The sequence below is a fragment of the Vicugna pacos genome, chromosome 27 (genome assembly GCF_048564905.1).
Source record: "Vicugna pacos chromosome 27, VicPac4, whole genome shotgun sequence".
NCBI lineage: Eukaryota > Metazoa > Chordata > Mammalia > Artiodactyla > Camelidae > Vicugna > Vicugna pacos.
The window spans coordinates 13,883,081-13,895,388 of NC_133013.1; the positions used below are offsets into that span (position 1 = coordinate 13,883,081).

Sequence of the window (12,308 nt, forward strand, 5' to 3'; positions counted from 1 at the left end):
TTAACTGTAGTCTTTTGCTGTTATGACTACCAGGTCTTTGTTGCAAAGATTCCTGTATATCCCGGCTTCTCCTCTACCTCGTCAGAGCAGTCCCACAGAGCAATCCGAGAGGATGTCATCCTGGGCTTAAGTCCTCAGAAATGTCTGGCGAATTAAACTAACTCTCAACTTTGAGGTTGTGCAATGTTTTATTTGACAAGGATACAGCAGTGAACAAAACTGACAAAATTCCTGACTTGATGGCTATTACGTGTGTGTGTGTTCGTGTGTGTGTGTGTGTGTGTGTGTGTGTGTTGGGAACAGGAATAAGCAAATGAACCAGTCAGCATCATTTACTTGTGGATAGCTTTGGACTCTGTTTCAAGGAAGAAGAGAAAGGATTTGGGGATGTGGCAGTGAGGAGTCAGGGAGGAGTTGGTGGGGGGACCGCCAGTTGTCTGGCTCTGCCAACTGCTATGCAGTGTCAGCAGAGACGTGGAGCCCGGGAGGTGGAGCAGACCTGGGAGGAAGAGAAGAGCCCAGTCTTGGACATGTTGCGTTGAAGGTTCCTGGGGTCAGAAGCTCTTAAGAATGGTCACGTGGCAAGTTGAGAGTCACTGAAAGCTGGGGCCATGGTTGGGGCCTCAGGGAGGGGGGGCATCATGAGAAGCGGTCTCAGGTGGAAACCCTGTGGACTGAGCTAAGGGCAGAGGAGAGGGAGACAGGTCAGAGGCAAGAGGGAAACCTGGAGAGAAGGAGGTCCCAGCCCTCTGGGGAGCAGAGTTCTGAGGCAGGAAGACTCGGCATCACCAGATGCCACTTAGAGGTCCAGGGAAGGAGCAGCTAGAGATGCTGGGGGCAAGGACAAGACGCACAAAGTTGAGGGGATGTTTTTTTGAAAGTGATGAGAAACCAGAATGGGATGCTTCTGGTGGAGGACTGAAGGATCACGTGGAGCAACGCCTTAGAGGAGATGGACGAGACAGGATCCAGAATGAAGGTGGAGGGGAAGGTCTTGAATGAAGGGCATATCCCTGGACTGGAGAAGAGCAGGGAAAGATGGGGAGAGATGCAGAGCTGTGCTTCTTGGGGAGCAGGTGACAAGTCATTCGTGAGATAGAAGGGTTTGGAGTGGGGCTGAGAGGCATCCAGAGAGAGGTAAAAGTTTGGAATTCAACCAGTGGGGGTGGGGAGAGGAGCCGTTCAGGACCACCTCAGAACTTATTTTTCTTGTGTCCCAGTCCCTCAAAAAGCTCTGCTGGGACTTCAAACATGAATTTGTGCAGATGTGAAACCTAATTCCAGCCTTCACTGAGAGGCTGATGATGCCAGTCGTGGGATCACAGTCGGACAGGCACAGAGGGGATGTCTCTGGACCTGGGGGTGACCCCCGCGTGGAACTGCAGACCCTGAAACACGCAGAGACGCTGTTGCTGGTGTGTTTTCACCAAGCAGGCTGGAGTCTGCCTCACATTTGCTGCTTATTTTACAAACAGCCATCGGGAGGGTGTACTGCCCCCTCCCTGCTCCCCCGCCTCCCCCTCTGCTTTTCTGGGAAAAGAAGTCTGCAGTCTGTTTAGTTCTGCCCAGCTGGTCTTCTCCTCTCAAAATCTACATTTTGAGAAGCAAACGAGTGGACGTGACTTTGATGCGTACAAGACGGATCACTGAACTGCAGAAGGGGCTGTGGACAGATGGTCCGCCGTCAGGTCACAGACTGGGACTCTCTCCACACATGCACCTCGGGACTTTGTGTCCTATCAAAATCCCATAAAAAGTGTCTCTGTGGGTGGCACTTTTTGCCGCAGCAGGATTGGCTGGGAGGGCTCCTTCAGCCAACATTATGTCATCACTCGTTGTTAGCGGGCTGTCCTAGGGGACACTTGAGAAACTTCGATAGAAAAATTTCTTTTTGGCAACCGTCTGCCGTTTCCATGGTTCGACAACACTAACCAGATGTAAAGGAGGCCAGCAAAGACGAGGCATGCCCCAGGGGAGAGAGGGTCCTCACACACTCATGTCCAGCCCTGGGCAGGTTAGATCACCTGCTGAAGCCCCCTTTTCCTAATCTGGGAAATGGAACAACAGAACAAACCCCAATTAACTCGTGTTGTGAGAATAAGTGTGAAAGAAACTGGCAAAGTTTTGAGTCCTTTTGTAAAGAGTAAATGACCTTGAGAGCTTTTTGGGAAGTTCTGGCAGGGCAGCACAGCTACTTGTACACCCTTGACCAAGAAGAACGGTCCTCCTCTATCGGGGAAGAGCGTCGTCTTCCACTGAGCACCCAGCTTTGGGAGGGATGCACCCGGAGTGGTGAGGGAGGAAGGGGACACCTGCCTAGCCAGCCAGATCAGCCCAACCAACCCTGGAGATCAATGGGGTGACAGATGTCGCAGCCAGATCGCCCTCACATCCTATAAAGAGTAACTGTAAAGTCCTTTGAGGGTATATTTGAGAAACAAATAATAAACAAAGCAGAACGTAAATGTAATGCTTTCAGTTTCACGTGGGTATAATAAACTATTTGCTATTCTTAGAAATCCACTAATTTTTTTTTATTGAAGTACAGTTGATTTACAATGTTGTGTTAGTTTCTGGTGTACAGCGTAGTGGTTCAGTTACACATATATATTCTTTTTTCATTATAGGTTATTACAAGATATTGAATAAAGTTCCCTGTGTTCTACAGCAGGGCCTTACTGTTTATCTAGAGATCTACTAATTTAAATAAAAAATCCTCTTACCTGATGTTGACAGAATATTTTTAAGCTGATTTTTTGAATAGATCAGAAACTCACAGGGTTTAATAGTCCAAACGTATGAAAGGGTGTAGAGTCACTGTTTTCTCCCGGACCCCGTCTCAGTGACCCAGACTCCCTCTGCATAGATAGCGTGACCAACTGGTCCTGGTTTGCTTAGGACTTTCTAGGTTAAACACTGAAAGTCCTTAGCAAACTGGTTGGTCATCCAATGTCACAGGCAACCGATATTATGAGTCTATTGTGTGTCCTCCTGGTGGTAATTTGATAAGAACAATCTTAGTATTAAAAACATCACAGATGATGAAACAAAGATGTTGAGAAAGACTAGTGCAAAATATCGGGGAAGGAGGAAGCTGTAATAACACAGAGGTGCAAATCTGATTGGGTAACAATTATTTTTAAGAATTTCCAGCTCTGGCATCACTGTGGCTCTGCAAAAGAAATCTCCCTGTCAGGCTTGGTAAAAAGACTTGTGTACACGGTAACAATCCATCACCCCATTTCCCAGAGCCGTGGTTGACCAGAGGCTCCATTATCCTCTTGTATATAATTTATTTTTGTGCAATTAAAAAAAGCATTTGTGTACTGGGGGTTTGGATTTCATAAATATGCCTATTTACCAAGTTATCTTTTAGAGTTCCCTGTGCGAATGCAACTGATTTGGGAAAGCCTGGTTTCAGAGAAAGCATAACGCTGTCCTTATCATGTGTGAACTGAGAAAGACATGGGGAGGCCTTTTCCAGGCTAAAAATAGACCTAGAACTCGGTGTATTTTAGCTTCAGGACTTTTACAAACTGTCTGGCAAACCAGCACATTATTATTTTATGAATAAGGCACCAGCGTTCCTTTTAAATGTTCTAGCTTCAGGCTACTTTACTTTCATGCAATAAAAAAAGATGAATTATTTATAAAAATAGACATGAATATCATATGATAATACTCTCATTTCTAGCAGGGAATAAAATGAGCTGCAGCTGGTGGGCTGTCAGCTCCCCGGGGAGAGCTGAGCGGGAGGGAGTTGAGGATGGGTCTGATTTCTGAGATGCAGCCCGTTCTGCTGGGAGGACGGTCAAGTCTTCCCCTCCCTCACTCATGCTCTCTCTTATCCTCCTTCCCTGCCTCCCTCTTTCTTCCTTCCTCCTTTCCCTCCTCCCCTTCTCTCTCCTTCCTTCCTTCCTCCCTCCCTTCCTCCTTCCCGCCCTCCATCCCTCCATCTCTCTCTGGCAAACTCTGGAAAGCAGAGAACAGAGACCCTTCCTAAACTCAAATGTGGGTGGAAGCTGGTTTGATGGAACTATTTTGTATACAAGTTATTTAACCTCTTGAAGCCTCAGTGTCTTCATCAGTGGCAGGAGGTGATAACTGTGTTTCCCCCCCAGGCCTGTGTTGAGGAGTCAGTGAGGTAAATCCGGAAAGTGCCTGACGCTGAGGAAACAGGTCATGTGGGCTGTTAGCAGAGCCCGCCCTCCTGGGAGCACACAGGGTGGGGTGTGCACGCGGCAGGGCAGGGCTCACAGCACTTGAGCCCGGGGAGTCTGGGTAAGGTGACCAGCTTGTCCTGGTTTGTCCAGAACCGAGCCTGGTTTATTATTTTTATTTTGAATTTGCTTTGAGAATGACTTTTAATTGGGGTAACATGGGTGTATGACATTATGTAAGTTTCACGTGCACAACATGATAGCTCTGTATACGGTGTGCCCACCCCCCCAAACTCAGTTTCCATCCTTCGCTATACAGGTGCCTGGTTTTATAAGGGAAAGTCCTGCATCCAGGGAACCCTCAGACCAGACACATTCCTGAGTTAGGCTGAGTTGAACGTGCCCTCTTGAGTCCTCCCCTCTTCTTGGCCGGAGACAGCGTTACACAGCCAGAGCTCCGGCACGCGCTTACCTGTCCTCTGACACCAACTCACCTGACACACTTACCTGCCCGGAACCAGCTCTGCGTGACTCCCTCTGCCCCGCCTGGCCACTTGGTCACTGAGCACTGTGACAGGTTGACGGTGAAGCTGGGGCATCCTCCTCCCTGCCATCCCCTCCACCCCCGAGTGGGGTTACTCCAAGCCTGCCAGCTGACCTAGGAGAAGTGGGAGGAAGTTGTGCAAGCACTTAAACATGAAAGAAATACAATTCCTGTTATTACGTAGATGGCAAAAAATATGTGCAAATGAGCCCATTTTAGAATTTGATTCGAACACGGCATTTCACTGGTATTCCGGCAGTATGTTTTATACAGTGCTGAGGCCTGTGCAAAAGAGGTTTTGAACAGGGTTCCAGAAATTTCTCCCTCTAAGCCAGCCCTGCTCTCCTAAACACACTCTGAGATTCACTGCCTGGTGGAGGCTTCAGCAGCAGAGAACAGTGATGGTGCAGTGGACGGTGTGGAGAGGGTCTCTGCTTTACTAGGAGTCAGACGGACGGAGGGTGGAGACCTGGCTTCTGGCCCCTGGTGCTGGTGTGACCTCAGACAGTCATAGGACCCCTCAGGCCCTTACCCCCAATCCTTCTGGGGTGGGGAGGCAGGGCAGACCACAGAAGGTTGCTGTCAGGACTAAAGAAACGACACGTGTGAGGTTGAGCTTGGTACACAGTGGGCACTCAGTAAATATTAGTTCCCAGTCTGAACTTCTCTAGCAATGATTGTGTCGTACTCTCAGAACCTATTACCGACTCTCCCTGACCTTTTCCTCAGGGGCCTGGAAACTTTATTTCCTAGTGATTAGATTACCAGCCAATAGGTCTTGCCTGCAAATTAGAATGGCTTTCGTTAAGGCCAGAGGCCACATGTCATATAGTTCCTCATGCCCTATGCTGTCCAGCCCTTAAAATATCTGGAGCTGCGGTAAGAAGCCTTCCAGAGGATGTGCGCTCTGCTGACATAACAGAGTTAAATGAAAAATTGACGCAGACACTGTGGGGTTGCCTCCCCCTCCAGGGTTCTGGCTGAGTTGCGTCCACTTCTTTGCCACAAGTGCCCCTCAGGAAGATGGGCGGTCACCTGCTTCTCCAAATTGGACTAGAAATAACTTCCCAAGGACTATAGAGACCCCCCCGCCCCCCAGGACAGACCTCTCTCCCACTGCTGAAGCACATGGTCCCTCTCAAGTCCGTAAACTGAGAAATGGCGGTGAGCCTCAGTTTCCTCATCTGTAGAATAGGGTTGGAAGGTTAAGAGCAATGACGCGTGTAAAATGCAAAGAATAGTGGCCGTTATTATCTGGAACTTCTTTACCCCCATTAAGTCTGTCCTTAAAAATTATTTCTACTGAAGAGTGTTGGGGGTGTGAGGTGGAACAGGAGGGGAGGGGGCCTGCTCTGAGGTTTTCAAGTCTGCCTTTCACATTTTCCTTATACGCGCTCTGAAGTCTGATCTCTGGTCCTCTTTGTAAACCTTTCCCCCAGAAGTTATATTCAAAAGAAGGTGATTTGTGAGGGGAGGGTGTAGCTCAGTGGCAGAGAGTGTACTTAGCATGCACGAGGCCCTGGGTTCAATCCCCAGTACTTCCATCCAAAAAAGAAAACTGAAAAATAAAGGAGAAGGTGATTCATGTCATTATCCGTTTTAGGCAACAACAGCGTTCAGATTAACGTATATACTGCACGTTGAAAAGATGCCCAAATTAATACGTGCTCGTTGTAGAGGCTAGAAAATTCTGGTAGGGAAAAGAAGGAAATACAAATGCCCCATGACAGCGCACTTAGGGACAGCGGCTGTTACCATGTTGGTATACTTCCTTCTAATCTTTTTTTTTCTTGGGTGTCTTTCCATTTTAAGCCAGCTGTTAGTCCCAGAGAATGGAGAATGTTCATCTTCTGAATGGTTAGGTTACTTGCCTGAGACCAATTTCCTTGGGGCTGACGTTTGTAAAACCAGCCAACAGGTGAGAGCTGTCCAGTGGTTGTTCCTGCTCCGGATTCAAAGCGGTCTAGACACAACTCACTCAGGTAACCCGTTTCGTTTCTCAGCTACTGTCCCTGGAGGTGTCCCAAGCGGGATGTTGGAAACTCTCTCCCCTGGTTATTGGTGAGCTTTAAAGGTTGGAAAAACAATTTACAGTTAAATATTTTCTCCTATTTCAGTGTTCCTTCATTGCTTGATACCTTAATAATTAACAGTTGCTGAGCAAGTACCATCTCTTAGATGCTGTGTTAAGCATGATACAAGTATTAACTCATTTAGTCCTGGACATACTCTCATGAGATAGGTTCTTTTTTTTTTTTTTTTTCCCCAGCTTTTTTACTTTTATTTTATAGTTGATTTACAATGTTATGTTAGTTTCTGGTGTACAGCATAGTGATTCAGTTATACATGTATATATATATTTTTCCATATTCTCTACATTATGGTTTATTATAGGATATTGAAGATAATTCCCTGTGCTGTACAGTTAGGACCTTGTTGTTTATTCTGTGTATAATAGTTTGTATCTGCTGATCTCAAACTCCTTGTTTATCCCTTCCCAACTTCCCCTTTGGTAACCATAAGTTTGTTTTCTATGTCTGTGAGTCTGTTTCTGGTTTGTAAATAAGTTCATCTGTATCACGTTTTATATTCCATATATAAGTGATAGCACATGATATTTGTCTTTCTCTGGCTGACTTACTTCATTTAGTATGATAATCTCTAGGTCTATCTATGTTGCTGCAAATGACATTATTACAATATTTCACTCTTTTTTATGGCTGAGTAATACATATATGTATCACATCTTCTTTATCCATTCATCAGTTGATGGACACTTAGGTTGCTTCCATGTTTTGCCTATTGTAAATAGATGAGATAGAGTCTCTTAATATCTTTATTTTATTGATGAGGAAACAGGCATAAGAGATTTAAGCAAGGTGACACAGCTAATAAATGATGTGCTGGGATTAAATTACTTCTCTTGTGTTGGCATATGAGGATTATACCAAGGATGCAAGAATAGATTATCATTCAAAAACTACTGCTTCATAACATTAATAGACTAAGAATATTATTTATTTCAATAGAGGCAAGGAAAGCATTGACAAGGTAAAGTATACATTTTTGATGAAATATCTCAGCAAATTATGAATAGAAGGCTGTTTTCTCAACCTGATAAAGGCATCAATGATGAGGCCACAGCTAATGTTTTATGCCTTAGAAATTTAAAATGGAAAAACCTTTAAAATATCTATTAATTCAATTAGAAACAAAGTCATAAATATAATAACATGTTAACCTTGACACATTGTTATGAAAACAACTGTATTTTCTCAAAAAATTAGAAGAGTGGCATTGTTTTAACATTTTTGGGTAAACCTCTTAATGTCTAAAAATAGCTGGATTCTCATATCTGCTTTAAAAAAATGTTTATTTATTTATTTTTTTTGTGGGAGGAGGTAATTAGGTTTATTTATTTATTTATTTTAATGGAGGTACTGGGGATTGAACCCAGGACCTCATGCATGCTGGCTAGGCATGCACTCTACCACTGAGCTATACCCTACCCTCCATATCTGCTTTTGCATTCAATCTGTTGCAAATGGTAGTTTTGGTTGAAAAATATGAAGAAAATCCAGCCTCGCCCAGATATGCAGCTGGAAAAGGGAGAAGCATTTTAGTAGCCTTTTGATGGTGTGGATATATTTCTTTAATTAAACAGCAAAACTTGCAAGTAGTAATTTGTTAAAGATTAGTTGCAGTGTGAAATCTGGAACTGTATCAATGAACCACTGTACTCTGTTTCATCAAAATCCATTAGTCTATCTTGCACTTTGAATGAATATTCTTACCCAAGCATGATTATGTAACATTGTGCTTTGGCCATGTGGAAAAATTGTTTTGCTGATTTACACAGATCTTCCAAATTTTGACTTATTTCATTATATAATATCAAAACCCCGCATACTTTTTTGTATCACCACCAAGCTCATCAGAAAAGTCTTGAAGTCCTGAGAAGCAGTCCAGCTCACAGCAGAAATCATCCTGATTGACAAGTTTTCTTCAAATTCAGATTTTAGCTTGAAGGTTCAAATTTTATCATTGACTACAGTACTGTCAGTTGCTATCCTTGAAGTGACAGGCTCATTCTTGTTCCTTTTTGAGAAAGTGCCTGCCAAAGACGAGGTCTGAAGTTTGTCAGGCACTCTTTTGATTAGAAATAGTATTCCATGAAAAAAGTGGCTAGTTCAGTGTGAGACTCTGAGAACTGTACATGCGCTTTTTCTCAAGACAGTTCAAAGTGCCATAGAAATGACTTATGCCTACTTTTCGTTCATTACCTCTAATAGTAGCAAAATGTTCTGTTCTCAAGGGTCAAGATTTAATAATTTCATGGCTCTACTAAAAACACTATAAAGTGAAACTGGATCTTTTTTTTTTCCTGTTATGCATAGTTGTGAAGACTACAGTTACTATGAGTAGGGTTTGTCTTGATTCATGCTAAGGCACCATTAGTTTTCATCACCATTGCTTTTGTGCCATCAGTGAAAAAGTCAAATGACATCTTACTATTATGATAGAATTAATTTTGACTTTGTAGCTTCCCTGAAAGGGTCTTAGAGACCCCAGACCACACTTTTAGGACTTCTACTCGAACTTACAGTTGATTCTGGAAGCAGACCAACCTGCTTCCAATAAACTCCCTTTTTCTGAAATCAGCCCAAGTTGGTTTCTGTTGTCTGTCACCAGTGTTCCATGTTAAAAATGTCTTTGTTTATGGTTTGGGTTAATTTAAAATGTTTAAGCAACTCTAATTTAGGGCAGTTTATAAGTTAATTCTTTGTTGTGATGATTTGCACAGCAAATAAACAGGAAAAGTGAAAGATTCTGAAGTTTCACTTAACTAAAAAAAAAAATCTAACACTTATGCTTCCTACTTTCTTGGTGTTAAGTCAATATTAAACAGTTGAGCAAGTCTACCACAGTCCATGAATTGTGGCAAAAGAAAGACAAGGATACTAATGTTTTCTTCTTTCTTCTGCATGCTTCCAGTGACTTTACTGAGCTAAGTATGATTGTCCTCATTTTAGACGTTAAAAAGACTTGGATTCTGTGGTTAGTCTGTGGTCAAGGCCACTCAGTGGTCAAACCTCTCATCCTGGCTGAGAAGCTCTAAAGCCCAGGACCTATTTACCATGGCATGAATTTCTAATGAGGACTAAAATATGATCCCGTGATGTCTGAAGTTTATGCCTTAGAGGGCAGTGCTGCAAATGCATGGACGCCAGCAGTGGTTCTTTAAGAAATTTCTTTTCTGAATTCTATCATGATAATATGATAATACTGGCTTTTTACCAATGTAACATTTTTGACATACCGTAAAGTGGCATTTTCGAGTTGGAAGAGACCTAAATCATGTGATCTCTCCAGATTTCTTACCACTAAGGCAAGCTGGACTATTCAATGTGCATTTCAAATAGTACCTCCTGGGTGATGACTTCTGATAAGCTGATTATTGTTCATCCTACTATATCAAAATGTATCACACTGTATGTGGCAGACACCTTCTTAGATGCTCCAGTAAATCCTGCTTCCTGATTTTCACACCCTTGTACCCTCCCCTTTCCCTGAGTGCAGATGAGATCTCTGACTTGCTTCTAACCAACAGAATATAGACAGCGTAGGTGTTGGCATGTCACTTCTGTGATCAGGTTTCCTAAGATAGTGACTTCTGTCATACTCAGAGAGTCTCCCTGTTGGCGTCTAGACTTGCACATACTGATGAGGACAGCTGCCATGCTGGAAAGGTCCACGTGGCAAGACATCCTTGAGCCAATAGCCAGTGGGGAACTGAGGCTCTCAGTCCAACAGCCCATGAAGAGCTGAATCTGGTCAGTGACCACTGATTGAGCTTGGAAGCAGATCTGTCCTCAGGTAAGCATTCGGATGAGCCTCCCAGCCCCAGATGATACCTTGACTGCACCTTTGTGAGAGACCCTGAAACAGAGGATGCTGCTATATGCTCAGATTCCTAAACTACAGAAATTGATATAATTTATGTGTGTTTTAAGCCACAAAGATTTGGGATAATTTGTTAGGCAGCAATAACTAACTAATACACTGTACTATCTTTATTTATCTGCCACTTTCTCTAGTAGGATCAGGAGTGAGTTGTTAAGGTCACTGAGTAGTTGTCATGTGTGTTTACCTGTTTACCTGCCACTGAAGAGCTTCCTGCCAGGATCCATCTTCATGTTGAAAAGTGGAACTTGAGGACCTCAGTGTAGTTCCTAGTGCTCCAGGAAAGCCCTCTATGCCCTCCATCAGTTCCCACCTTTGGGCCTCACACTAGAACCTCCATAATTGTCTTTGTTCACTGAAGCATAATTTAGCTTACAAACCAGAGGCAGCAAGGCAGTTGTACCCTGGGGTCTGAAACTTCAATCCGGGAGGGAGACTGTTAATTCTGTGAATGCAGAAACACACATCCTAATCCAGTTCATAAGCAGAGGCGCAAAAAATTGTCTGAAAAATTGAAGCCATGAAATAAACTCTTTTTGAGAAAAAGAAGGAAATTGAAGGTATATTGAAACATATGCACTGCACAGGGAATTGGGCAACCCACTTCATTCACTCTCGAGGCACTAGTTTCTGAAAACTGTAAAATGGAGGTTTACGCCAGGTTGCACAGTCTTTGATTCTTAGTCTGACACAATCTGGGTTGCTGTGAGCCAGCTCCCTGGGTCCTAAATCAACCATTAAAGGAGGATAACAGAGATACCTGTCTCCTAAGGGAGTCGTAGATAAATAGAAATCGATAAAAAACGCAATGTGCAGCATGGCACCTGGCCATCATTACTTCTCCAAGGGGTCCCAAGGCCTGGGGGAACTGGGGCCGCCGGGAGCGCAGCGCGGCCCGCACCCGGCCTGGTGGCCGGCCCCGCCCACGTGGGGCCCCGGCCCCGTCGAATGACTCGGTGCAACGTGTTGGTGGCGGCGGCGGCGACGGGCGGCGCGGACTCTTCCGGGCGCCGCAGCTTCCTGCCAAGCACCGCGCAGCCGCCTCGCTTCGCCGCGGGAGCCCCCGGTGCAGGCCTCGGCGCGGGTGCGGGACCCCGGGCTCCGCCGCCCGCGCCCCGCCCGGCCCCGCGCCTCCCGACCGCACCATGCGCGCCGCGCCGCCGCCTCCCGCGCGGCCCCTGCTGCTGCTGCTGCTGCTCGCGCTCCTGGCCGCGCCCGCCGCCCGCGCCAGCAGAGCCGAGTCCGCCGCCGCGCCGCAGCCCGGACCCGAGCTCCCGCCGCAGCCGCCGCCCGGCCCGGGGCCCGGGAACGCCACCTGGGCGGGATCCGGAGCGGCGGCGGGCGGCGGCGGCGGTCCCAGCAGCAGCGGCAACGCCCTGGTGACCCGCATCTCCAGCCTGCTCCGCGACCTGCCCACCCTGAAGGCGGCCGTGATCGTGGCGTGCGCCTTCATCGCCCTCCTCATCGCCTGCCTGGTGCTGCGCGTCTTCAGGTGGGTCCGCCGCCCCTTTCCAACCCCCGCGGGCCAACCTGCGCCGCCAACCTGCTGTCACCGCCCGCCCGCCGCACCTGCGCGCAGGGATGCTCCGGCCTGGCGCCTGGGTGCGCTCAGACTAGCCTGAGTCTCCTGGCCTTGCCCC

The 12,308-nt window shown here is 46.0% G+C and overlaps 1 protein-coding gene and 1 long non-coding RNA gene across 3 annotated transcripts in view; both read left to right on the top strand.

Moving 5' to 3' along the window:
• Positions 1 to 174, top strand: part of LOC140689704 (uncharacterized) — a 59,661-nt gene extending 59,487 nt beyond the window's left edge. For both annotated transcript variants that reach the window (XR_012064752.1, XR_012064751.1), the window contains exon 6: positions 34 to 174. This is a non-coding gene — a long non-coding RNA (uncharacterized lncRNA). The remainder of the gene's footprint in view (positions 1 to 33) is intronic.
• Positions 175 to 11,642: 11,468 nt separating this feature from the next.
• FAM174B (family with sequence similarity 174 member B) overlaps positions 11,643 to 12,308 on the top strand; it is a 30,947-nt gene continuing 30,281 nt past the window's right edge. The window contains exon 1 of the mRNA XM_072950724.1: positions 11,643 to 12,160. Within this exon, the coding sequence (XP_072806825.1) occupies positions 11,814 to 12,160 (347 nt within the window). The 5' untranslated portion in view covers positions 11,643 to 11,813. The remainder of the gene's footprint in view (positions 12,161 to 12,308) is intronic.